The sequence below is a fragment of the Hippoglossus stenolepis genome, chromosome 8 (genome assembly GCF_022539355.2).
Source record: "Hippoglossus stenolepis isolate QCI-W04-F060 chromosome 8, HSTE1.2, whole genome shotgun sequence".
In the NCBI taxonomy this organism is placed as follows: Eukaryota; Metazoa; Chordata; class Actinopteri; order Pleuronectiformes; family Pleuronectidae; genus Hippoglossus; species Hippoglossus stenolepis.
Window position 1 is genome coordinate 13,420,673 of NC_061490.1, and position 26,279 is coordinate 13,446,951.

Below are 26,279 nucleotides of genomic sequence, written 5' to 3' on the forward strand. Positions count from 1 at the left end.
TATGATGTTTTATTTTTTATTATGGCTTTTTCCAGGAACGTATACCATTCACATGAGAGTAAAAGCTACATTCAGCTGAGTTTATGCAGAGTCCACAGTCTAACCTGGTTTGCCAGGTCCTGCATTAGTGTCTGCGAGAGAAAAGTGCATGTGTGCGAAGCTCTCCAGCCCCAAGGCAGAGGTATAAATAAAGTCACAGTGCAGCTGGAATCTAGATGCATTCATTCCACTGCAGTGTACAAAGCAGATGGAGACACAACTGACCTAAAAACAGAAACAAAAAAACAGCCAAGAGAGACGCAATCTTGCTATTGATCCAGGAAATACGTTGTGACCTTCTCTCGAACATATTTTCCTCTAAAATCATTTGTTAGCATAACGGCCTTGACACAATTATACACAACCATGCTTGAATGAATGGCCTTTCTCTGTCATTGTTTCCATCAAGAAAACACATTCTATAAATTTTTGGGGGGAAAATAATAAACATTAATGGAATCGACTGGGAACTTACTACAATCAAAAATGAAGTGTACACTGCAAGGACTATAAATAAATAAAAAATGAATTACAAACACTCTTTAGCTGCCGGGCCTCATGCAATTACTGCAATGCTAATATGACACATATTTTCATACCGGTGTGTATCTCCTCATTCAAATGCTTCTTTTACGTTCCTCTCTCCCCTTCAGCTCAGCTAGCAAACCTTCAGTGGTAGCCACCAGGGACCTGCAGCACATACACAACCACATCCACATCACATAAACAACCATCAGAGCGGAAACGATTTAGAGTGCCAACGTTCAAACGGGGGAATCTTCTCACCTGGCTTTCTTGCAGTATATCTGACGATTCCTTGACTTTCTCAGCCTGGTGCACTTTCTCCTTCAGCCCCTCGATCTCTTTCCTCAGCTCCTCCACTTCTGTCTGAGCCTCTAAGGATGTGCAAGTGTGAGTTCAGTGTAAGGAAAACCGCCAAATGTTCAGATGTATCTCCCACTGGGATTTACACCCACCTTTAATCTGAGTCATAGGTGAACTTTTCATCATAGACTTGAGATACTGTCGCTCTAACTTGATGAGCTGTTTCTGCAGAGCAACATTTTCCTCCAAGACAATCCTCAGCTGCTCGTTTAGTTTGCCCTGTGATGAAGTAAAGACAATAAACACTGTGTGCTTTTCAAAACTAGGAAGGATTCCTGGAGCTCAAGATTGTTTTCGAGAGCTGAATCCACTCACAACTGCAGAGCGAGTTTCCTCCAGCTGAGCAGAGAGGTTACGGACTTCAGTTTTGTGCCCTTGCTCTTGTGCAGCCGCTTGGACACTCAGCGCGCCGGCTTCCCGTCTTAAGGTCCTGACCTCAGCCTCCCGGATGGAAATATCGTTTTCCATCATAGAGAGGATCTGGACTGCCTGAGCTAGAGCCAAAAATAGAAATGATGTGAAGATATTCATTATCAGTACGTGGAGGCTACATTCCAGAAACCAAACTCAAACTCACACAGGAAGTTGTTGTTTTGATGCAGTGACCTCTCTCCTTTCCAGTGTTTGTCCACAAGATTAAGAAGCATCTCCAGGGGTTTCCTGTAACTACCCTGCGAGATGAATTCACAGATACTGTAAGTTGATATCAGGAGCAAAATAACCTCAAGTATGATTTGTTCTTGAAGGGAGAAGGAACTATTCATGATTCAGTGCACAGACTAGTGAAAAAAACTGAAAACTTCCAACCTTTTTCTTCATTTCCTCTTGCTGCAGTGAGCTGGAGCCCCCTTCTGTCTTGTTGAAGCTGGAGTAGGTCAGTCTTAGAGGATGTAAGATGGGGTTAGAGGGGTCAGACAGATTCAAACCAGGACGATGTGGACTGGGAGGTCGGATGTTAATGAATGAAGAACAAAGACGCTGACTTTGATCTGGAAAGAATATTTAAAAAAATACACAATTCATCAACATAACAAGATATGATAACATTTGGTATTTGTGGATGTGTGTGACTTCTGTCAGGGGATCGTTTTGAATGTAGATATTCAGCTCTGTACCAGGATTGGGGGTGAAATGTCCCTTGGCCATGTGTCTGGTCTGTTTGGGGTAATCCTCCTGTTTTCCAGGTGCAGGTCTGCGTTTCTCTACATAGGGGCCGAAGGACACCTTTGGTCTCTCAGTCACTTTTGATGAGGTAGAACTTTTTTTATGAGACAGATCTTTCACGTGTGGCATTTTCGACCTGGTGTTATCTGGTAAATTACAAATATCACAATGGAAGTGTGGTAGATATTAATTGGTCTTCAATTAAGGGGCTGTATTCATGATTCAAAACTAAAAGGAAGAATTATGTCTCCCCCAAGTGGTGGTTTTGCACATTGTCAGCGAGCTATAAGAAAAAACGTACCATATTTTGTGGGGGGATACCTCAGGATGGATTTAGCCGTTTCCTTAAATAAATATGAGAACATACAGTAAGTGTGATAATGTAAATATATGACTGATGATATGGTTTCACATACAGCAAAATGAAGTCACCTGTTTTGGAGTTGAGCTCCTCTGTTCTGTAAAATCGTTTGGTTCTTCCTCTATAGGTTCTGAGACAGAAGATGGTTTGAAATTGATAAAAGGTTTGAAAACAAAACATGAAATTCAGATGAGAATTGACTGTTGGTTTCACTTTTGTCTCCAGGATTCATCTCCACAAAGTTTAATACAATATCATCGGGTTCAGTCAGGAGAGAGAGCCTCTTGGTCAAGCGGTTAACTTGAGCCAATCTCGCATCGCTGCTTCTGGAAACCACAATAAAGACCAATCAGGGTTACATAGCTTTTGTCATTTAAAACCTCCACGTAAGTTTGTGTTGTTATATGATATATAAAATTACCTTTTGTCTTCACACTGACTTTGACGGGAGCTCTTCGGGTTAGGTAAAATGTCAGAGGAGAACTGCATTATGGCAGCTTTGCGCTCGGTGTCTCTGACTGAACAGCTATCTGGAGAGCAATGGAGGACACTTATTAGTAAAACTTGTCTGAGAAGAACACAGTCAGAGTTAAATGGCCACATCTTACCGAGCTTGCGTAGATTGGGCATGGCATGTACCACGTAAGGGCGGAAGTTTGGGTAACGTTTGGTCAGAGGGTTGAGTCGGAGGTCCAGCTCTCTCAAAGATGTCAGCTCATACAGCACTTTCACCTCTTCGAGGGAGGGTATGCAGTTATAGTACAGGATCAGCCTCTCCAGCGATTTCAAGTGTTGCACCCCCTGGAAAGAAGCCGATAAAGATTAAACAGAGGTTAGGCAAACTTATTTAATTCAGTTCATTACTGACAATGCAATACTTACAATTAAAATTTGAGAAAATGCTTGATTTTTTTTGAGTAGAGTCATTGGAGTTGTATTATAAAAAAAGAAAACAACAATGACGATACAACTTCTCCATTTAAAAAAAAAAAGCCAGAGCAAAAACACGGTGTCTGGAATTTATATATTTAACTGTGTAACAGCATTTGAACAAGTTGATAGAGATTGTGTGTTGTGTAATCTTTCTCCTATGGCCAAAAATGATATCAAGATGTCAATCTTGATAATTATCACATTTAATGTCATTTTATTATTTCTTTTAAGTTTAAAGACTTTAAAGATTGTGGTTTTTAACTCCTCTTTATGGACAGAGAATGACAAACACTTGATAAACATTTTACCAATCTGAGGTAGATCAGTTATGTGTTATGCTCAATATGCACAATGTAAATGCATGGTATGGATGTATAGTGGACTTTTGTTTTATCACTTTTGATGATAATTATATTTCGACGATTATAGATCTTGTTTTATTGCCCAGCCCTATTTCCACTAAACAAAGATACCTTAGGGAAAGTAGAAGGGTGAAGCTGATCTTTATAGTGCAACAAACACAGTTTAACACTGTTGCACATTTTTGTTAAGGTTGGGTTTAATAATAAAGGTTTAATAAGGGGTATATAGTATATTATCGTTTTTAAAAACCCACCTCAACAGAGACGAGAGCATTGCAGGACAGATCCAGAGACTTGAGAAGGACGAAGTTGTTCAGAGCATTTCCCAGATGTCTGATCTTCTCCTCATATGTCCCCGGGAGGCTCAGCGAGCGGACATCACCTGTTCAAACACATGTTTAAAATATATTTATAAATAAAGTTACACCGCGGCTGCATGACTCTGGTGCTTTGCATCATGGGACAGTTGCTGCTGCTACGTTAGCTGCCGTTAGCTTAGCTACCGACAACAAACTGCAATTATTTGAAGTTACCGGAGCTAAAGCGTCGTGGCTTCACTTTAAGTATTTGTTAGAACTCACACCTAAATAAACATTTTACTGAAAGGAGATAATATTACTCAGACACGGATGTTTTAATCGCAGTCGGTCCCGTATCCACTGCTCTGTTATTGTTGTCAAACACTCCGCCGCCATACTTTTCGAACTTTTGCTGCCTTCACGTGCTGCCGGAAAAACAATACTTTCCATTTGGCCAAGTACATTAGCGCCCCCTGCTGTTTCATAGAGTTCAACCATGGATAACAAGACTCCTGAGTTCAGCCTAAACATTTATAGTTCAGATTTATGTTTATCATTTCTTTCTGCTTATGTTATCTAGGTTTGTAGGAAACAAATAATTTGAGCATATTGTTTTGTTTCCTACCAACAGTCTTAAAATAAATCAATAAAATTCAGTTTTTGCTATATCTGATCCAAATATATTTTATCTATTTATCTGACCAAAATTGTCATTGACGGTAAACAACAACAAAATATTGTTAATTTAACAAATATATATTTCTTGTAAATGGAGGCATTTAGAGTTCTAGTTTATATGGCATACAAAATATCAGTTTAAAGTGCTTTGAAAATTAAAATGCAGAGTACAATTTAATTATTAATAAGGAATTACAAAAAGCCATTAAAACCCAGTTTTTGTATTCATATTGTTTGGCCAGCAACACTACTAGTAATAATTCTGCTGGAATAGTGTCAGAGTTCACGAGAACAACCTGAACGCATCTCTTTGGCGCATGCGCAGTGTCCAGTTCCTCGCGGTCACATGTCCAAACAAACAAACCTGAAGTTTTGTTCTAGGTGTTTCGCTTCGACTTGATTCATACGTCACAACCTGAGCTGCATATACACGCCACGTTCATATTAAATGACGTCAGACACACTCGTCAGAAGCTAACCGACCTCCTCCGTTACCGTTAGTGACGGAAACGTCGGTGACATCGTGGATGTTCGCACAAGTTCAGCTCCAGGATCCCGACCAATGGCGTCCAGTGTGACACAGTGGGTCACTTCATGCTCCAACATCGTGCTGTCCGTCACTGCTCTGTGCTCCTCGTACAGACTCTTCAAGGTACGTATCATTTACTATCATTTCTATTTCATAACATATCCATTATTCATGTGTTATTTATATATTTAGCTGTAATTGTTAAAGCAAAACGTGCTGCTTTTCCTTCTCATAGATCACAGTAAAGTGAGTATCTTTTGATTTTTGACTTCTGGTTGACATTTTCTAGACCAACCGATTATTGGTAAATCAAGAAACAATCAGTAGATTCATCAATAATGAAAATAATGGGTTAGTTGCAGCCTCTGTGACTTTGTTTTTACTCAGCTACCCTCACTGCTCGTTTAGACTTTGCTGTTTTGAAGCTAAATTCAAATATTCATTGCTAATATAACATGTGCTGATGAGACAGACTGATTAGAGGTTAGTTCTTCAATAAATACAGTCATGTGTTGCATGTCTCACTTAGTGATGGATGATAAAATAACATCAATAGTTATTGCAGTGTGATTTTCATCAATACCAATATAGCAAAGGATATAAAGCATATTGATAAAATGTGCACTGTGTATAGTGAGAAGGTATAAAATGAACTGATCCACCTCAGATTTCTAACACATCTTAAAGTGTGTGCCATTCCCGGCTCATACAGAGATTTTAAGACCACAACCTTCACTGAGAAGCAAAAATCAATCTTTAAACTTATCAGAATTAAAAATGCAACATTTAGTGTGATTATTATCAATATTGACTGATGTGAAAAGTTTTATCTCCGCTCAGTCTCACTCTGTACTTTTGCTCCTGTCTCTGCAGGACCACAGAGCTCCATCAGTCGGCCTTTTCCTGCTGGGACTCTCTGCAGCAGCTTGCGTCCTGCAGCCGTCCAGCTCCCAGCTGACCGCCCTCCAGAGAGAAGCCGAGTGGGCCGGTGAGCTTCTGGCTCCAGCGCTGGTCTCCTTTGACTTCCTGTGGCTCAGTCAAGACCACAACACGGCGCATATTCTCCTGTGTGGCTCCTGTCTGCTGCTGGGACTGTGCGACTGGCTCTCGGCAGACGCCTTCTCTGTGATGACCTGCTGCCTGGGCCTGTCCTCCCTCTCCTGCTGCCTCATGGTGTGTCTGTTTGCTGGGAATGCTTTAGGGGCCCTGGGTGGTGTGGCCCTCAGTCTACCTTTACTTGTGACTCCCCAGGTTGGGACAAACACGTTGGCTCTGCTCATGTCTCCGGCTGCCTCTGAGGGACTGATGAAGTGGGTTTTGAAAGGGGCCTTGTCGATAGGCTGCTGGGCCTCAACCAGGGCCCTCGGCAAGTTTCTCCTGGACGTGACCGACCAATGTAACATCAGCATCGAGTAAATGAGTAGAGTTCTGTGTGATTAGTCAGAATCTGGTTACACATCTAGATTGTGAAGTGCTGCAAAGACAGATACCAGATACTAAAATATAACATGTCTAACTTATAAGCATTTTATGTTTGACTTTTTATATAAGTTAATACAATTGTTATTTCAACAAGAATTTCAACAAGTTTGATAATCGGTTAACCAAGCAAGTAAAAATCATTAAACAAAAATGCCAACATAAGCTGATCCAGGATTCTAAAACAACTTGTACGTGCTGCTTTTCCTTAATTACATCTCTACAAATTAAATATCTTGTGGCTTTTAAAACATTATTGGGACAAGATGAATAATTTGAAGATGTTACATTGGGCTTTGGTTAATTGAGACAGGTCCTTTTGATAAGTAGTAAAAATAACGATTGGCTGCAGCACCACACTGCAGATCTCAGGGACTAAGAAAAAAAAATTCTATTAAAAGGTCATCTTAGTAATTCACAGTTCATTGGTTCATACAGCAGCTGCTACACTGAGACCTCGTCTGAACTCTGTATGAACTGATCTGAATAAACGAAAGACCGATACCACTGAAAACCCTAATTTGCGTGTGATGGAAGTTTTCTTGAAGCTGGTGAAAGGAGAACTCAGGCAGCTGCTGATGTCTTATGCAGAAGATTTTAATGTAGGCTTGATGCATCAAGGAGACCAGAAGGTGAAACAATATACAAACGCTAACAGAGTAACATGAACAATTGTCACCCCAAAGTCTGAAGATGTCTCCCACAGCCTCCCAATTTATGTCCCTCATCTTGCGTCCCCCATTCCAACAGCACATCCACGAAAAGCATGCATACCTAACCTTTACGTCTAGCCACTGATGTAATACTCAAAAGAATTGGAGTTGGTGCCTCTCTGTCTGGGCATCTGAATAAGATATGAAAGTCCATGAGCGTAGATATTACAATGTACTGCTAGTTGGCCCTTTATCTATAACCTGACCTTGGGTACTGCTTAGAGAGTGAAGGGAGTATCTGTTGAATGAGTCTCTTCACGGTGAACAGATTTACTGTCTGAGGATGGTCAAAAATTCTCTCACAAAGAGTATGTGACTGAAATGTTATAATCACAGCAGCTCCTGGTGGTGTTGTGTAGCTGTATTGGGTGAACTGGAAGTGCCTGGGTGACATTTATATTGTCCTCTATGATCATCTCAGTGTGCGTGCACTTAATGTCAGGCTGCACATATGTCTCTTCTAACAGCTTTAGTGTTTCTAGCAGCATCCAGCTGCCTCAGGTTCTGTTTGTCCTGCAGCCTCAGCAGTTAAAGTACCTGCAGTGCTCTGAGCTCTGGGCCCTGCTCTTACCTCATCATCTCCGTTTGATATTTATCGATGCATCTTTTTTACGAGTTCTTCCTTAGTGTTTAGCTACTGCAATGTTTTCTGAAATGACAGCATCTGTTTATTTCACCTTTACCTAAATAGTGTCTGTATAATTTTGTTTGGCCACAGTCTTGCCCTTGCAGGGTATTGATATTTTTTACAGAGTTTTGCAGGGGACACTGCAGATTCTCTCTCAGGATTTGTTGTGAGCCGCTGCCTCAGCAGTTTTACTGCATCATATGTGCATGTGTCTGTGCCTGTCTGTGGGACAGAGCCTTTGTCAGAACTCAAGACACTGAGGTCACTAGTGGTATTTTCAATGTGATCAATCATTTATGTGCACATTTGTGAGTTTGCAGTGCCAATATAATTACTATAATTGTGCTGCCTGTTTTTTTGTTGTAATGCGTTATCATTCAGTTATCATTGGCAATGTGGACGGGGTTTTTTTTATGTTGAATATATTTTTATTTATTCATTTTCTTTGGGTGAACAGCAAATGTTAATATAAACTAAGAAGACATGTCTTGAATAAATAATCCAAATGTTATTCCCAGTCACTGTATGTAACGTTACATTGCATTTTCTTAGTTCACGTTCAACTGTCCCCCTATTGTGCCATTTATAATCCTTCATCTTCATCCAACATCCCAGTATTTCTCAAGTACAGTATCCCATACGAGAACCCAGAACCTGGCACATTTCATACCTCTGTCTCAGGATGAATGCGAGTGTGAATAGTCATTAGCCTCCATTTGTCAGGGCTGTGTTGTTCCCTGCTTCTCGCCCAATGTCAGCTGGGATTGACTCCAGCCCCCCCGCGACCCTTTAAAGGACAAGAGCTGTAGATAATGGATGGATGGTCTCAAGCTGCTGGTGTCAGCACCAACAGCTCAATCAGTCCCTATAACACTGTATTTTAAAAAGCCCCACGCTAACACCTTCACTCCACTGCTGCAGCAGATCAGGAAACTGCAGCGGGCATGCTCGCTGCAGCTGCAGCCTGTGGATGGAGCAAAGTGGAGAGGAGGAGGAGGAGGAGGAGAGAGGGGAGGAGAGAGAACAGTTGAGAGGGAGCCACAAAGGAGCTGCACACAGCACCAGGATGCTGTTGCAGCTCTGAGAACAAGGGCTGCACGGGAAGATTTGTCATTGTCGACACGGATGGAGAAGAAAGAGGAATACAAACGATGGGAATGTTAAATTATGATCACCTAAGAGGAGACGATATGTGATAAGGTAAAGATGAAGCATATTGCATGATGGGAGTTGAATGACAGTTAATACAGAAAAAAAGATGCCCTGGTGTATTGAGATCAGTATTACCATAATGCATCACCTGATTATCTGTATAACATGAGTGTTAATAATATAATGTGAAGATAACAGTATTTCTAGCTTTTCTGCTGCATGACAGACTTGAATGTGAATGTTGTCATTTACAGGGACTCTTGGGTGGCGTGGAGATGTACGCCTTCTACTCCCTATTAGTCTACATCTTCTACACTGTCTTTAAGAAGGAGGAGGACGATGACTCCTTGGAGGGGGCGTGTGGAGCTTCCTCAGACGTATGTCTAGCCACATCATGTCCATTCTCGGGGGTCGTCTGTCAGGAAAGCATTTTTTAGAAGGGACATGGATGCGTTACTTATATGACAGTAAAAAAAAAAAAACAAGGTTACAGGCTCCCTCATAAAGGTTTCCATGTTGGCAGCCTCATTGCATGTAATTATGTGCATTTCTATGTATGCAACATGTAAATATTTTGTTCTTGTCTGACCCTCATGCATGATGCTGTACTCAGGAGCCAGGACCTGTTTCCATGGAAACAGGGAGAAGGAGGAGAGATGGCCACACCCCCAAAATAAGGAAAAAAGCTTGTGCTCCCTTAAGTGAATCAAGTGAGTGCTCGCTTTGTATAGAGCAAAACAAATGCTGGTGTATTGATATAGGTTATTGATATTTTCTGTTAATTGATTCATTTACATTCATCACATCAATGGGGTTTGTTGTCATCCAGGCAGCAGCAGTGAAAGTGATGAAATGTCCCCAAATGAAGAAGATGAAGAAGTTGGCCCTGACCTCCCAGCATGCACTCCTCTGGCTGCCTTTTTGTCCTTCAAGCAGGAGGCTGAGAAGAGACGGGTCTCACAGGTTCAGCAAGAAACAACAGGAAAGGTATCGAAACTGTGGCATCACTCTGACTGAGCTGCTCACCTGATGCAGGAACATCAATCCACAGTTCCCCAGAGAGGAGCTTCTGTAGTCATACTAAACGTTGTGCCTGTGTGTGTGTGTGTGTGTGCATGCACTGCGCAGTTGGCGGAGTCTCCTCTGATGGCGGTGATGTCCCACTTGCTGAGTTTTCTGGAGCAGTACTCCCACTTCCAGCAGCTGCAGCAGCAGGCCGACCAGTACCGCGTTCAGCTGAAGAGACACCGCGTCCAGCACCGCCGGCAGATGAAGGCCCTGCGAGCCTCCTACCGCCAGCGCCTCAGGGACAAGAGCAGCATCATCAGCGACCTGGAGGACGCCATCAGCCAGCAGCAGTCCCCCAGCCCACTGAGCGAGGGTGAGGAGAGAGGGAAGAAAGGATGTAGGAGGGTGAAATTAAGGTGCAAGAGAGATGGGGGAGGTCGTGGGGTTGTTTTAATAACTGGGAAGATTGGTTGGTGTGAAAAAAGGGCCAGAAAAGTGCTAAGAGGTAGATTTATGATGTGAGACCTGAGATTGGATGAGATCATGTGATGGATGGAGGAAGATGCATTAGGAGGAGGATGAATATACTGTGCTCTCATTGGCTGTAGGTACATTCAAGTAATTTTCCATTACTGTTTGAAAATGTGAACAGGATTCAAGAAGGGAGTGATTTCTTCTTCTAATATCAGGGGGGTGATTCCGGTTAAAAGATTTATTTCAGTGTGCTGTGAAGTGGCTTTTCCAATCTTCTCTCAGTAAGATTAGATTTTTCAACTGGGGACCCACTGTACACCTTTTCATCGAAGAACACAGGCACCAGCAGGGGAGAAGACTGATTAGATTTGTGTGGGATTAAATCAAGTTGGCGTCAGTGATGTCACCGGGCCGACACTGTTCAGCTGCGGCCGACCTCACAGCTTTTAAAGTTGGTATCTGCTGCATGTCAGACTTGACTAGGTGGTTGTTTGACCTCAGAGCACAAGAGAAACCCCAACGACTCCATCTGCCCAGCACGTGAACAAATGCATGACTCCAGATCAGACTCCTGTCCTCAGGCTGACTGGTGCAGCCTCAGAGTCAGTATGCATGATAGCAGGTACGATAACCAGTGCGGGTCATATACATCTCAGTGTGTGGGTGTGTTTAAGTGGAGGACCTCAGGCCCGGCACTCTCATTAGTTACAGGACAAACATAAACACCTGTGTGACACATGGGTGCGTCACACCCGGACAGGGACTCTGTGGCTCCGCGTCGTAAATAAAACATGGCCGTGAGTGCTGTTTTATTCCCTGCAAATGCACTTGCAAGCTCTGGCACATGCTCAGCTCCACGTGCTCTCGTGTCAAACTATAAATAGCCTTGGGTCCATGTCCCAGTGTTACAAGGCCTTGTTTGTTTACTGTGATGTAACGTGCAGGTCGAGGTGGAGGAGGGTTGCTGTCCTGAATGTGCAGTTTTTCCATATTAATAAGTATTTGATCTTTTGAATGACTGGATGGTGCTCCATTCACTGGCCAAACATCTAGAATGTTTCATTCTGTTTTTCAGATGAAGGAAATAGCAGATTAGCTCGACAACACGTTTCTGTAATCACCCCCTGTGGATGCACAGCTGTAGCCTCGCCTCCATGTTTAGTTTTTTTCCCCCCTCCTGGCATCACCACCTCTCTCTGCACCACTGAGACACAGCAGACCTGACATGCCGTGATATTAAAATTAGCACTGCCATGAAAACGAAAGGTGACAGGGACTGATGAATCATTGAGGAGGAGGGAAAGTGATTAAAATGCTACGGGGCGTGCTGCTGCTGGTGCTGAGGTACCTGTGGAGCAACAGAGGAGGGTTAGCACGATGCAGCGTTTATAGATGTGAATCTTGGGTCTGCGAAAGAAGCAAATAAGGCCTGTAAAGTTGCCCTGGAGACTTAAGAGTGGAAACACGCCAATGACTGTGAGTAGAGGGTGTGTGTCATTGCATACTTGATGTTCATTAATATAACACACACACAAGCATTCGAAATGACTGTGGATATCAGTTTGAAGGAGCCTACATATAGAAAACAGGTCAGAGGGAGTTCAGAGGATAATGGATGAATAAAGAGTTGTTTATTTTGCTGATATTGATGCAGCCAGTGTTTAGGCTGATGATGATGATGCTGCTGATGCTGACAGTAGTGACTATTTGTGTCCTCCAGGTGAGTCGAGCACGGATGCAGGGACACAAGCCGGGGTTCACCGGCTGGTGGAGTCTCTGTACGGCCTGCAGGGTGAGAGGAGCAAGCTGAGAGGTGAACTCCGTCTGCTGCACTCGCAGCTGGAGCAGAAGGAGCGGACCGACACTCTCGCGTCCAGGCCTTTCAGCAGCAGGTAGGCAGCTGCATAGTAGTGTTGACAATACGGTACTTTAACTCCCATTAATAATCAGTTGTGAATTATCTGCTACAACATCTCCATAAACGACTTTTAACTATTAGTAGAATTTAATTATTCTTTATCTATGTTTGTTAGTATTGAGGAAGAGAAGCTGTCATCATTTTCCAGCTTATATACACACACACACACACACACACACACACACACACACACACACACACACACACACACACACACACACACACACACACACACACACAGTTACCGTCCATGCATACGTTCATAAATGTATCATACCTTCAAGTCCGGTGACACTGTGCATATATGTGAATGTTGTACATTTTTTATGTGCCTTGCCATTTTAAGCAGGTCTCTCCTGCAGACAGTAATATATATCTTAAGAGACTTTCTGCTTAGATGTGAAAAGAAAAGCAGAATTCCATCTGTTTTAGGAAACCTTTTCACTAATTTCTCTCACAGATAGATGAGCTGAAGAGTTGCATAGAGGAGCGTGAGGAGGAGATGTCAAGACTGAGAACAGCTACCGTAAGTGTCGTGAACTATATCTTTATTAGCTTAAAAAGTCTTTGTCACTTTCCACATCATCAGAAAAGCTCCTACTTAATAAAAGATAGTTCTGTGGAAGTGCCAACCAAGAGTCGACAATGTTTTATGCAGCACTTAAATATGAATCTGAAGGGATATACTGTGTATGTGAGGAATACACATGACAGAGCATTTTTGTTTTGATGCATCTCTGTTTTTGTTATGCTGGAATTTAACTTTATGTTGAAATTCCTCAGGGGGCCACAGACTCAGAGAAGCGAGTGCTGTGTCTGTCGGCTGAGAACGAGAGTCTGAAACAAAACCTGAGCGTCACTCAAGGCCTCCTGCAGCAGCTGTCAGCCATCCCGTCCCAGTCCAGCACCATGCTCGTCAAGGTGAGACGCACCAGCCCGACTGAGAGCCCACTCACCGATGTGCAGCCACTGGTGACTGCAAACACAAACATCTGACTCTGTTTCCTGCGCTCTGCTAGGAGAACGAGAGCCTCCGCAGCCGAGTGCAGCAGCTGGAGATCTCCCTGCAGCAGCGTGCCGAGCAGCTGTCACATCTGGAGCGAAAGAGCGAGCAGAGCGAGTGGAGGAGAGGAGAGGAGCTGAGGAAACGAGAGGACAGAGTGAGGGAGCTGCAGCTGGAGTTGGACAGAGAGAGAGGCAAGGAGCCAGCGGTGAAGGTAATTACTGTTTTCATCTGACAGTTTTTTGGTTGGTTGTTTGTCGGCAGGCGGGCAGGATCACGGTCAAACCACTAAATGAATTTCTATGAAACTTAGTGGAAGGATGCAAATTGTTTTGACATTTCCCCCAATTTTCCAGGGAATCATTTATAGATCTCATTGAAAACAATCTGGTATATTTAGGGAACTGATATTTTTATTGGTTTGAATATCAAAGAGTGGATTTTGATCTTTTTACAGTAGCTGAACCTAATCAGATGTTTTCTTTTCATTCCCAGTATGTCACCCAGACGGTGGAGGTAGAATCTCCTGCCACACTGAAGCAGCTGAGTAAAGCCAGACAGAGGAATGAGCTGCTGTCGGAAAAGCTGTCGAGTCAGAATGAGCGGTGCAAACAGCTGGAGGACCACATCAGGAAATCTGATGAATACAGCTGTAATCTGCAGCACAAGGTGACCATCGCAGAATTCACGCTCACCTAGACAGGCTGAATAAATCTATTATACGACCTGTGTCTTTATAAGTGAAACGTCAGCAGCGAGATGGACATAAATCTTTACAGGGGTTTTGACAATAATGCTCCATAATAATGGCCAATATCCACCAGTGCACAAATCATTACTGTTGGCTGTTGTCCACTGAGAGCCAGGGAAATCACAGATTCCATCAACGGTGATTAAATGAAGTGAAAGAGACAGGAAGAGTAAATTTCCACTTCACTGCTGGAAATTCACAACCGGGATCAATGTCATCGACAGACCAACTCATTACAGAGCTGAACCAGCACAGATTGGACCCATCGCGCTGACAGATTGATAAAGCGATGTGACACTCTTTTCACAGATTGCAGCGTATGAGCGAGAAATCAGTAAACTGAGAGAGGAGCTGCTGAAGGAGATCGGCCACTTGGAGGAGAAAAAGGAGGAAGCTGTGAAGGCTGCTGCCCACTGCTCAGCAGAAAACTTTCAGAACCTGCAGGACCAATTCTTCTGTGAGTAACACGTGATTAAATCCCTAAAGAAAGAGATCCTGGTTTCTAAACACAAGAAAAACTCTTTGAGCGTGTTAAACATTGTTTTTCTTTTTTTGCCAGCCTTGCAGAAGCGTCTGGCGTCCCTCCCACCGACTTTACGCTCCATGAAGACAGACTACACCAGTCTGAGGAGCCAAGTCCGTAACTTCTCCGATTTTTACGGATCAGCTATAAATGACGCAAAAAAACAGGTACACACCGCGACGTCACGTCATGAGTTTGTCCGCTGTATTTCAGGGAAACATTGTTGAGAGTTTTTCTGCTTCATTTCTGTGTCAGATTTCTGCAGCTATCCATGAGATGTCTGAAGCCAACCAAGACCTCCTGGAGAAGTACAGAAAAGAAGTGGCGCTGCGCAGGAAGTACCACGAGCAGCTGGTGGAGCTTAAAGGTAGGCGGAGGAGGAAAGTGGAAATGGAAATTCTCTGCAGGAAACGTCAAATGTGTCACTGACTGGGCCCCTCTGTTTTCAGGCAACATCCGCGTGCTGTGTCGAGTGAAGCCTGTGCTGAAGGAGGACCAGCATGAGGAGGGCCAGTCTGCGGTGGTGACGACAGACCCTCTCAACGAGTCCTCCCTCACCGTGCTGAACAAAGGGAAGGGTCGCATCTTTGAACTGGACAAGGTCTTCCACCCTCAGGCCACACAGGAAGAGGTAGAGAAGAGGATCATTTGTGAGTATGAAGGAAATATAATCACAACACAAACTCTAACCCTTCATTTACCTCCACCAGGTCTTTCAGGAAATCGAACCTCTGGTGACGTCCTGCATCGATGGATACCAAGTTTGTATATTTGCGTACGGACAGACCGGCTCTGGAAAAACCCACACCATGGAGGTATGCCCTCCAGTTAACTGTTGATGTCTCAGAGTGATGGTCTGTATCTGGGGTTGCAAGCTAAGTAACGTTTGATTTCCAGGGCAGTGTGGAGAACCCAGGCATCAACCAGCGAGCCCTGAAACATCTCTTCAGTGAGATCGAGGAGCGGAAGGACATGTGGTCTTACAACGTCACTGTCTGCTCTGTGGAGATCTACAACGAGGTGCTAAGGTGAGCTACACCATGAAATCTAACTTAGAGCGCACTGTCGCCTCACAGCAAGAGGGTCCCTGGTTTGAATCCTGGTCCAGCCGGGGACTTTCTGTGTGGAGTTTACATGTTCTCCTCTCGCCTACCTGGGTTTTCTCCTGATACTCCAGAGCTTCCTCCCACAGTCCAAAGACAGATGAGGGTGAGGTTAACTGGAGACTTTAAATTGACCGTAGATGTGAATGCGAGCGTGAATGATTGAGGATTGGCTCCAGCTCCCCCACATAGATGATGGATGGCTGGATGGCTAAATTAGAGGCAAAAGACAGTGGATGTTTTAGTGCCTGTGCTTTATTCTGTTTGTCAGAGACCTGCTGAGTAAGGACGGAGAGAAACTGGACATAAAGATCAACCCGGACGGAACAGGACAGCTGCACGTGCCGGGCCTCAGGGTCATAGAAGTGAAGAGCTTTCAGCACATTAAGAAGGTGACAGACGTTTGCCAACTGTGTTTTAAACTGATTTAATGAATCACTGTTAGAAACTAATTATAACTCTGATGCTGAATATTCTTGTGTTAAACCAGATTTTAGCCACAGCCAGAAGGAACAGGATCACCTTTGGCACGCAGATGAACCAGCACAGCTCACGCTCCCATGCTTTGCTCTGCATCACGGTTCAGGGCACTGACCTCGCCACGGGGTCCAAAACCACCGGTCAGTCACACATGCATTGTTGGTTCCTACACAGAAATGCATAAAAAAAAGCATTAAATATGTTTTTTTACTGTAAACTAAAATAATTCTTTATCGAATGTCTGTTTTATTAAAGCTGGTGGTGGTTGAGCTGTTAGTCATAATGTTGATTTGATAGAGAAAACAGCATGGAAAAGTAAAAAAAAAAAGAAAGCTTCTGATCAGGAGTCAGTCAGGCACATGTGCATGTTAGATGTCTCTCTTTCATTTCATCCATCACTTCAAATTTTCGTCTCCTCCCTTAGGTAAGTTGAACCTGGTGGACCTGGCTGGCTCGGAGAGGGTGTGGAAGTCTGGTGCGGAGGGAGACAGGCTGAAGGAGGCTCAGAACATCAACCGCTCTCTGCTGTCGCTGGGGGATGTAATTCAGGCACTGAGGGCTCGGCAGACTCACGTCCCCTTCAGGAACTCCCGCCTTACGTATTTATTACAAGACTCCCTGGGTAAAGGCAGCAAGACCGTCATGGTGGTGCAGGTAAGATCTCGACTCTGCGTTTATGGATTTCCTGTCTTAGAAGTTTGACACATTTGCCGCACTTGTTGTTGTGAGACTTCTTTTGTTTCTCTGCTGCAGGTGTCCGCTCTGGAGAGTAATGTGGGAGAGACCCTGTGCTCACTGAAGTTTGCCCAGAGGGTCTGCAAGGTGGAGCTGGGCCCTGCAGCCAGGAAGATTGAATCTAGTGGAGGTCACTGTGACTGACAGCCGAGAAACACCAGGGAGCCACGAATGCATCAATCAGATTATCCCCCTTCCTTCTGATGATTCATAAAGCTACAGTTTCAACAAGATCAACAGCAACGCTGCTCAAGGGCTAAATCTGTGGGAGGTCTGCGTGGCACCAAACACCAACCTGCGACTGAGGATGGGTGTTGAGGATATTGGCCTCCTCTTTGCCTGCTCCTGACACAATATAACCCTTTATCTTTAGATAATCTGCATGCAGTGCCAAAACAACCTCAGACTCCCCAGCGTCGTCAAGATATGATGCTTCCTTGAACTACAGTGTCTCAGTTTCTTTGTATTTAATACCAAAATCCAGGAAATAACCATATCCTCAATGATCATCAGTGTTCAGAGCAGCATCATGACCAAACAGGTTTAGTAGGCTTCCAGTGCCACGATACCAGCACCACAGTATTTTATTTTGTATTCATCATCTCGCTATAAATGTTTGTAGTTTGTGAGCTACATCCAGCGTTGTATATTTTGGAAAGGTTGTAGTTGTGTAGGAGAATTTGTTCTTGTAGCAAAGGTACGAGCTATTAATCATTTCAGTGACACTTAGATCACATATTTGTGTAGTTGTTCTGTGAACTTCAGAGAAGCAGTGGGTGGATTCTTTTTCTCTTTAGAGCCTTGATCATTTGCCTTTTAGGGAAAGAGGGAAGCGGCCTTGAACCAGAGTGGTAATAATATAATGACCTGTGCAATATCCTCTTCATTAAGGAGGCTGTTTGGGCCTATGTGGACAGAAGATGCACTTTATTGTGAAAGGAGTGGTTCAGTTCAGACCAGGTATATTACAGGTGCTTGCAGTAGATCTCACTAGTGAATGTCATATCAGAAAAAGCCTATTATCTGTTCTCATTGTTCCTCTGTCACCCATTGGATCAAAACTAAATTGATTCAAGTGTAGCAAGACATTAATGTTGCTGTAACTACCATAGAGGTCACATCATAATTAGAGTACATTTTCTGAATAAACACAATGTATTTAAAAAGAAGTGTCTTTTTTTGTATTTGATGCTCAGCAACACAACAGTCTGTTTGTTGGGAAATATGTTTCAAAATGCACTGTGTCTCATACTGTTACATAGATCCTATATAAAGATGGACGACATGACAGCTCCGTCAAAGTGAAGTCAAATTGCCTCGATTGACCCGTGGTGGTTGGTTGCAGTCTAGGTCATAAATACCCCCTCCTCCATGTGAGCAGATGGGACGTTCAGTTTGCTCAAAAGTGATATAACATTTTCCTGTAAGTTTGTTTTCATTTAGTTATTTGATGGTATAGAAATGGGGTTGAAACCTCAAGATCGACAGCTGAGACTGACTCATGATTGATCGAGTGCGTGTATAGGTGGGACGTACTGCAGCTCCCTCATCCCATCGCTACTGCGCAGACTCCAAATATGTATCAGTGTAACAAAATTAAAATTAAATGATAGGATTTAATACAAAGAAATAAGAATCAGGCATTTGAAAAATCACATTTTACTTAATATTAAAAAATTCAACAAAATATTGATGATTACATTAACAATGCACATCAATGTACAAAATATATACCAAATGTGCTACTACATATTCAAATGCAGTAACACAATGACGAAGACCTGACAGGACGGTTTACTCCCGCAGCAATGAAAGCAGCCATCTTTCTGAGCACACCACAGATGTGATGGTGCAGTCCATGTAAAGTCAGACCATCACTGTGGTGTTCCACTCATTCGCCAGGTCGTCTTTTTGTTTTTTAACATCTTGGATTCAGTCCATGTCTCCCTCCTCCGCTGCTCCCAGCTCCACTGCTCCCACCGCTGCAGCCAACTCATCCTCACTGCCTCGCAGACGATCCCCTGGACACACAAAAGATAAAATGCAACCATAAACAAATCATGTAAGTCAACCTGCTTCATTAATTCAGCCCATCATTCTATGATGAATTGATAATGTGCACCATTAGCACCTTGAAACCACCTATCACTGGTCCCAGCAGAATATGGTGGTGATGTCCCAATGACAGGTACAAAGTTACTTCTGATGCAAAAGAAATTTGTTCAAAAAGTAGCTGTGATGTCTGAATTAGCACAATAAATTACAACTAATAACTTTCAGTTAAATGGGTTACTATGACTACACCTGAACAGAAAATGGCTTCCTCGATTCTTAATATAGTTAAATAAAAGGCGACGAATCAATGTGCCACAGGGAAAACCTCCTGACAGTTAAACCTGTTTTGTGATGCGAGTCTATTTTTAGAATGTAGATCACACATCACTGGAGGAATCACACTGTTGGTGTCACCAGACGGCTGCAACCCTCTGTGGAGTCTGCAAACCACAGAGCAATTGGCCTAATAATTCACGCCTCAGGCCCGGCCTCAGTGACGTCAGGCATAATTCTGCCATAAAACCTGTGAAAAATAAGAAATACTAACGGATGAGCTCGGCGATGGCTCTCTGTGTTCTCCTCGACAGCTTCCCCAGTTTCTTCGCCACATCACGTTTCAGATCCCTAGATTCAGAATCAAAAGGGACAAGACATCATCACAAGTTATTCCAAATTATCTTTGATTATGCCAAGATTTCATCAATGATAACTTTCACAAATGTCTCACCAGTCTGGTTTTCTCGGGGCGAGGTTGGCCAAATCCTGAGGAGAGAAAACAGCTGAGTACAGGAGCCACTGATGCAACAATGAATGAAATCCCATTTGCCCTGAAAGATTTACTCACCACTTCTTCAATGATGGGTTCTGGATTAGCTGCCTCCAACTGGTCTTTAACTTTATCCTCCACTGTAAACAAGAAGAGGTTGTCATCAGTTTCAAAACATGTGTGGGAACAGCAGCAGGAGTCTGCAGCTGATCATGTGCGATGACCTTCCTGAAGGCCATGTCAAGTAGGACATTAACAACACTAACTAGCACTCGGAGTTAATGGTTTTTAAAGCTTGTTCGTGAGATAAGAGTTCACACCTGACGCTGGTTTGGCTTTGGGCACCTGTCTCTCCTTCAGCTCTTCGTCCTCCGGGGTGTAATTCCTCAGCTTCAGCTCTCTGAGGACAGGAATACAGTGAGGTGAGTCTACTTTCAGTGGTTAACATAAACATTATCAGCTCCGTCATTCCAGGAGGTGGCAGTGTAGACAAGTATATTCCTCCAGAGATTTAAGGACCATCTGAAAACCCTGCACAGCTGCACATCTAATGTCTGCACGGGGTCGGGCATAATGTGCCTCTTTATTCGTATGAACACGTTCAGATTTTCCACCTGCTCCTGGGCTCAGACCTAAATGAGAGCAGCTCACAGCTGAGGAATGCTTTCCTTGATGTTGAATTACGCAGTCTTTCATCACGTCTCTACACAGAGGAATTCATGGCAACCCTCAGCTGACATCTCTGCGGAGGCAGAGGCAAACTATTGTCTGACACAGCATCAACCAGGAGGGTCATCAGCTGTTCGGAGCTTAACATAGATTTGTTTGAGAGGTTACACCCTCCATACATTCATTAAACTCCTGCTGCTTAAGGACAGACCAATGCCTTGTATGGGTATGGGCAGGAATGCTGGTCATGTTCTGCCTGTGGCTGACTGAGGTCCACTCTTAGTTCAGCCATCTCCATCTCTGCCTGCTGAATGTGTCCCAGTGCTGCTACTGAAACTAACGTAGTGAACAGAGCTAGATTATATTTAAGTGTCAAATTTGAATAAGAAGATTTAAATGAGTTTGCCAACCTAAGCCTAAAGTCTAGCCAGGGACCACGGTTGTATGTCATCCCCCTTCTTTGTCTCTCCTCATTTTCTCACCCTTCCAAAGCCATCTACAGACGTAAACTCCGGGAAATGTGCGTACATCTGGATCTGGACATTCTCTGGACTTTGCCTTTCAGATATGAACGCCGCAGGGGATTGTCAAACGCATTCACGACTACAGGAAATGTCAGGTGAGGGGTAGAGCAGGCTAGAGGAAATGTGTTTTTGTTTACACCACATCGACACCGCACTGTTGTTTTCACCAGAGGCTCTCTAATCTCATTGTCTTTCCTTGTCAACATCTTCATTGGCGTCTTCTACATGCATGCTCTCACATACTGTCCCTCTGGACTATTTGAGGAGAATGTCTGGAGTTTAGTGCATGTCTGAAAGCAGCAGAAAGGTCAATGCTCTAATAAAGTCTCCCAAAATACTTTAAAAAAAATGTTATTCCTCTAGGAAGCATGGACTTATGTAAATTCCTTGGCTTTATTTTGCAATGTAAAGCGTGGATAGTTTAGTGTAAGGACAGTGCTTGTGCAGGGGTCAGACAGTCATTCTATTTTAAGTCATGCATTTATCTGCAATCTTGCCATCAATTATCATTAGTACAAATTCTTAATTTAGCCTAAAGATGTTACGAGAGAAAAGGTCAGATAAGCAAAATGGACAAACTTGGTCCTTTGGCGAGCAAGTTGTCGTGCAAACATTATTACAAGGTGATCATTTTCTTCAGATATTTCTTGTGCAGCTGAGACACAAGTGAAAAGTTGAGTGTTCTCTATAAACAGAAAGATACATCATATGAGGACCAGGGATATCACAGCAAATGGAAACATCAAGAAATGATTTTAAGATCACTTGTTGCGGACAAAAAAAAGAAAATTTAACCGGATTGTTTAAAAGTCAAAGACATCATTAGGAATCAACCTTCTGGGACCATTCATATCCAAATTAAAATGTACAATGTTCCGCTCAGTACAAGTCAAGATGCTCTGTTATAGACTAAGGCCCAGACGGGCACACAGATAATAAATAACATGGCCGTCTTCAGCGCTGCTTCAAAGTCAAAAACTGTCTCTGAATCTTAGGAGTGTGTTTACACATATCCACTTCAAACACGCTGTGGCATCAATGAGAACCGGTGATAAATTCAGAGCACTGACCCAAGTGTGGCCCTCTCAAAATATTTAGAGTGAACTGACGAAGGAGGAGCTGCCGCGGCATGTTCAAATGTTTTCACTGATATCAAGCTACCGAACCCAAACTCCAGCCTCTTCGTTTACACACGAGTAACTGAAACTGTAGGCACCAACATGTAATTATTATTTAGCTACTTTCAAGAATTTTAAATAATTGCCTAAAAGTCTGAATAAAAAGAAAACAACAGCCCTATAGATCCATTTTCACATCTTACACTTTGTTATTTCATGCCTTGGTTTGGGAATTTGATCTCCCATGAAATTTTAATAACAAACCCAAGATACATTACACTTGTGCTGTGCAACAGATGTGAGTCTTGACTTAGCAAAGCATGGCTTAAAAAAACCTAGTACATTCAGCTCAGCTAAGATATTTCTTCTCTTTGAAGAGAAATTTTTAAATTAGGCTCCAAAAGCACACAGCCATTTTCATTCTCGTGAAGGAGATCTGTCCTGTTAAACTGGAGGAAACACAGCGGCACTCCCTCTGTGCACAGTCATTAAATATAAACAATGGAAAAAAGCTCCTGTAGGACAGGAAAGATGGCTGCTCTTCCTGTCGCCTAATACACAAAGTTGAGTGAGCTGCAGGATATTTGAGCAGTTAATAGCAGAAGGTTGTGCCCGGGCCCCGGTGTAAACACAGAAGATGGTGTTCAGATAAAGAGCAGATAACGTTCTGATGATCAGTTTCAGTTCCGTTTGTGCAGTTTAAAAAAAAGCTTCAGTTAAAGAGGTAAACAGTGTGAAATGTTTGAAGAAAATGTCACATATGAAAAAAGCACAAGGGATGTGATGAACCAACCTGTGTTTCTCCTCCACAGCCTCCTCGAATGAAGAAGTGGGGAACAATGGTTTTTTCTCCACTGGCTCCCCGTCCTCCGGCTCTTGGCCCTGTTTGAAGATCATCAAAAAATCGTTAAAATAATGACATGGTATTTACTATGTGGTATTCTAACTGTATAAACAGCATATTAAATAATAAATCGTTCAAAATTGGAAAACAAACCAAAAAGCATTAAGTTTAATGTACCTTTATTCATATTAAAGAGTTTACACCAAATGTGACAAATGAAGTGTGGTAGTTTGATAAAGGTCTCTGAGATGACACCAACACAAGCTTCCTTTTTAAAGTGAATGTATGAATGCAAAAGCCCATTTTAAATCCGGCACACTAAAGATACAGGGGGTGAACAGTCATATAGAATTGAAAAAACACATTTATAATTTGAGCTTGATTGTGTCTGACTTAAGGAGGTGTGGTTTAATTATGAATGAATTTAAGACACTTCTCCATAAATTAAGATAAGGTGACAAACTACACATGCTGCCATTTCTCAGGAAAAAAAACAAAATAACCATTTTTTTTTAACATCTGACAGAAGAAGCATTCAATAAATGTTAACATAAACAGGACCTAACTTATTTAAATATTCTTAAGGCCCATATTTATGATTATTAAATCTTAGACTTTGTAAGACAATGAATTAGGAAAATTAGGTCAACCGCTGTTCCAGGACACACAGTAAACAAATGGCTAACATGCTACCTGAACCATGACAGCACTTCATACTGTGGCCTTCACTAAACTATACATATGTAAACATAGATAACAAATGATGAAATTGGCTTCCAGAAATCCAGACAAATACAACATTGACCCTCAGTGAAAAGCTATAACAAAGGATATTGGTCCCCTCCCATCTAACACTTTCCTGAAGAGACTTCCTCTCCACCTGCAAGAACAATTCAAGCGACCGACTCTTTCTTGAAGTACAGTACAAAGGGGGAACTCAGGCTTCAGGAATGCCAGCGGTCATTTATCAAACATTGCTAGCCAAGCTTGTATGCTTCTGTTCTGCTTAGTGAAACTCACTGAGCAGGGTTTCCTGTTGCAAGATTAATTCATATTCAGAACGGAAGGATTGTAATATTGGAGCGGAATAACTGTGTGCTGTTTATAATAAGTCACAAGGACAGGATCAACCCTGCTGAAGAGCCACTGGAACTCTGCTCTCAGAATATGAGATGTGAAAATATTGATGTGAAAGTTTCATATAGTATCATGGCCAAAAGTAGCTCTGAATACAATGTCATCATGAAAACAACCGATAAGATAAAACTCTCTTTCTTTAAATTTGACTGTCCAGCATGTGGTGGTAGCCACAGAGAAGCCCTTTATTTAGTTGGGTTGCTGTGTGTGGTTGTTGTTGTTGTTGTTGCTGGAGGACTGTTTTGCTTATGATGATTCACATTTTGATACTCAGATTTATGGATACCTGTTGCACAGCGAGAGCAGCATCTACCGAGTTAAGTTGAATCCTTCCTGCCTGCCGAACATTGTTCAGTTAGCAGCACTAAATACAGGAATCTTCACCTGCACACACAAATTCTCCATCTTCACACACACCACTTTTTTCATTTTGGTTTAAACGAGATGGCACCCCCACTCCCCCTCCAATTTGCCCACAGAATATTAATGTTTTTGCTTACATGCCTCGCAGTTCAGTTAACACATGTGTGGCACAAGATGATGTGTTGGTTGCTGAGACACTAAAACTGTCATACAACAATATCAATTAATGTTACAAATTACACTGATCACCTTTCAATAAATTGCTTGAATAAGACCTGGTTCACTCACTGCCACTTGTATCCCTCTTTACATGATTAGTCAAGTTTGAGTGCTGCTATTCTTATTTTCAGAAAGTGTTGTAGCCGGTTGAGATGTTTGCAAACATCCCGCTGTGGATGGGCTTGTGTAAGAAATCTCACACAGCCCCGTTTAGTGGAATAAATTGCATATACAGTTTTACAGAAGACATAAAGAAACTGTTGATGCTCCACCAAACTTTTCTATTTAAGGTAGGTAACGTTTCCCTTATTCAGACAACTGGTGTGTGGAGATTTCTCGTTCTCACATGTAGCCACGTCCAAGTAAATTGTTTTACCCTTCAAAGTAATCTGATTAGATTTAAACTCCCTGTTAGCATCAGACTATATTCCCATCTGAAAAAAAACATCTCTTTGCTCTGTAATAATCCAATAAACCTCAAAACCAGGGGGCAACCAAACAGAAACCTTTTATTCTGTAAAGACTGAACTCACACTATAAGTGTAATGCTTCATATGCTCTTGTCCCTGTAGGATCGCTACACCTCTGATGTTCAGCATGATATTGAAGCATTGTATGAATAAATGCGTTGCTGAATTTCAAACAGACATTTACAATAAGAAGGAAACACATCTACAGCTACAGTTCTTGGCTTATAGAACGATAGAGAGACACTATGACTGATTCTGGACCTGAAATAACCCCAACTAGGTGAAACTACTCTTGTCCAACCAGAGAAGTTTTTCATTGTCATGGCGGTTTTCGAAAGTAACAATAAACACATTGAAACATGAAACGTGTACATGAATAAAACAAACTGTTCAAATCCGAAGTTAGTATAACTAAGAGATAAACTTTGGTGCATGACTTGTTATTGAACTGCTTTGTTGCTGTCTGAGAAACCGCCAATACAAGTTAGTAGCCTCATGTGAAAACAAGGAAAAACAACAACTACAAAACAAACGTAAAAGAGTAAATATTGAACTTAACCGTTATTGTATTAAAAGTCTTCAACAAATCTACAAACCAGAGTTAATTTCGATGAGCTACATCGATATGCTAACGTTAGCTACAAGCTAAGTCGGCTAACGTTACCGATACACAGACGCGTTTTCTACAGGCTAACGGTGCATTTAACAAAAACCACAGATCAGCACACACGCGACTTACATGACTTTGTTTGTTTCTGAGAGCTTTGAGTCTCTCTTTCCTCTTCAGGGCCTGTTCCTGCAGTGAACCCACATGTTTCTCCATGTTTCAGTCTCCAGTGAGGGCAAGCTCGGATCGTGGCAGCGGCAGCTCGTAGAGGCACTTCCGGTGTCGACAGA

General features: G+C 42.6%; 3 protein-coding genes across 4 annotated transcripts; 1 reads left to right on the plus strand and 2 right to left on the minus strand.

Annotated features, from left to right (window-relative positions):
- Positions 1–2: 2 nt before the first annotated feature.
- Positions 3–4,472, minus strand: cep72 (centrosomal protein 72). 2 transcript variants are annotated; one of them, XM_035164374.2, is made up of 14 exons: positions 4,364–4,472; positions 3,999–4,126; positions 3,058–3,250; positions 2,871–2,979; positions 2,663–2,775; positions 2,521–2,579; positions 2,390–2,432; positions 2,040–2,126; positions 1,732–1,913; positions 1,502–1,595; positions 1,240–1,418; positions 1,017–1,143; positions 826–935; positions 3–729 (listed from the first exon to the last, which is right to left on the minus strand). In XM_035164374.2, exons 1-14 carry the CDS (start codon positions 4,437–4,439, stop codon positions 709–711), a joined length of 1,521 nt encoding a protein of 506 aa, XP_035020265.2. In that variant the 5' UTR covers positions 4,440–4,472; the 3' UTR covers positions 3–708. The 2 variants fall into 2 exon arrangements, with proteins under 2 accessions (XP_035020265.2, XP_035020264.2); XM_035164373.2 differs by having other exon boundaries at positions 2,040–2,234.
- Positions 4,473–5,045: 573 nt separating this feature from the next.
- si:ch211-257p13.3 (kinesin-like protein KIFC3) lies at positions 5,046–18,383 on the plus strand. Its single transcript, XM_035163904.2, is given in 22 exon segments — positions 5,046–5,373; positions 6,124–9,270; positions 9,477–9,599; positions 9,836–9,932; positions 10,052–10,209; positions 10,351–10,603; positions 12,425–12,556; positions 12,559–12,596; positions 13,083–13,148; positions 13,406–13,543; positions 13,642–13,839; positions 14,121–14,294; positions 14,686–14,833; positions 14,936–15,066; positions 15,155–15,266; positions 15,349–15,530; positions 15,610–15,714; positions 15,797–15,927; positions 16,274–16,394; positions 16,493–16,622; positions 16,907–17,136; positions 17,236–18,383. Coding segments are annotated over 20 exon segments (2,772 nt in total). The 5' UTR covers positions 5,046–5,373; positions 6,124–9,270; positions 9,477–9,497; the 3' UTR covers positions 17,362–18,383.
- Positions 18,384–18,860: 477 nt separating this feature from the next.
- On the minus strand, positions 18,861–26,279 carry ccdc12 (coiled-coil domain containing 12). The gene is made up of 7 exons (XM_035163906.2): positions 26,122–26,279; positions 23,143–23,231; positions 20,359–20,438; positions 20,117–20,178; positions 20,000–20,034; positions 19,820–19,896; positions 18,861–19,238 (listed from the first exon to the last, which is right to left on the minus strand). Exons 1-7 carry the CDS (start codon positions 26,203–26,205, stop codon positions 19,150–19,152), a joined length of 516 nt encoding a protein of 171 aa, XP_035019797.1. The 5' UTR covers positions 26,206–26,279; the 3' UTR covers positions 18,861–19,149.

Excerpts from the sequence above, each read along its gene's own strand:
- cep72 (XM_035164373.2), bottom strand. The coding sequence starts at position 4,439 with ATGGCGGCGGAGTGTTTGACAACAATAACAGAGCAGTGGATACGGGAC. Across the intron at positions 2,235-2,389 it reads GTATCCCCCCACAAAATATG|ATAACACCAGGTCGAAAATG; the intron begins GTACGTTTTTTC and ends GTAATTTACCAG. Across the intron at positions 1,144-1,239 it reads AGGAAACTCGCTCTGCAGTT|GGCAAACTAAACGAGCAGCT; the intron begins GTGAGTGGATTC and ends ACTTCATCACAG.
- ccdc12 (XM_035163906.2), bottom strand. The coding sequence starts at position 26,205 with ATGGAGAAACATGTGGGTTCACTGCAGGAACAGGCCCTGAAGAGGAAA. Across the intron at positions 23,232-26,121 it reads TCAGAAACAAACAAAGTCAT|GGCCAAGAGCCGGAGGACGG; the intron begins GTAAGTCGCGTG and ends ATCTTCAAACAG. Across the intron at positions 19,239-19,819 it reads AGCCATCGCCGAGCTCATCC|GGGATCGTCTGCGAGGCAGT; the intron begins GTTAGTATTTCT and ends TTGTGTGTCCAG.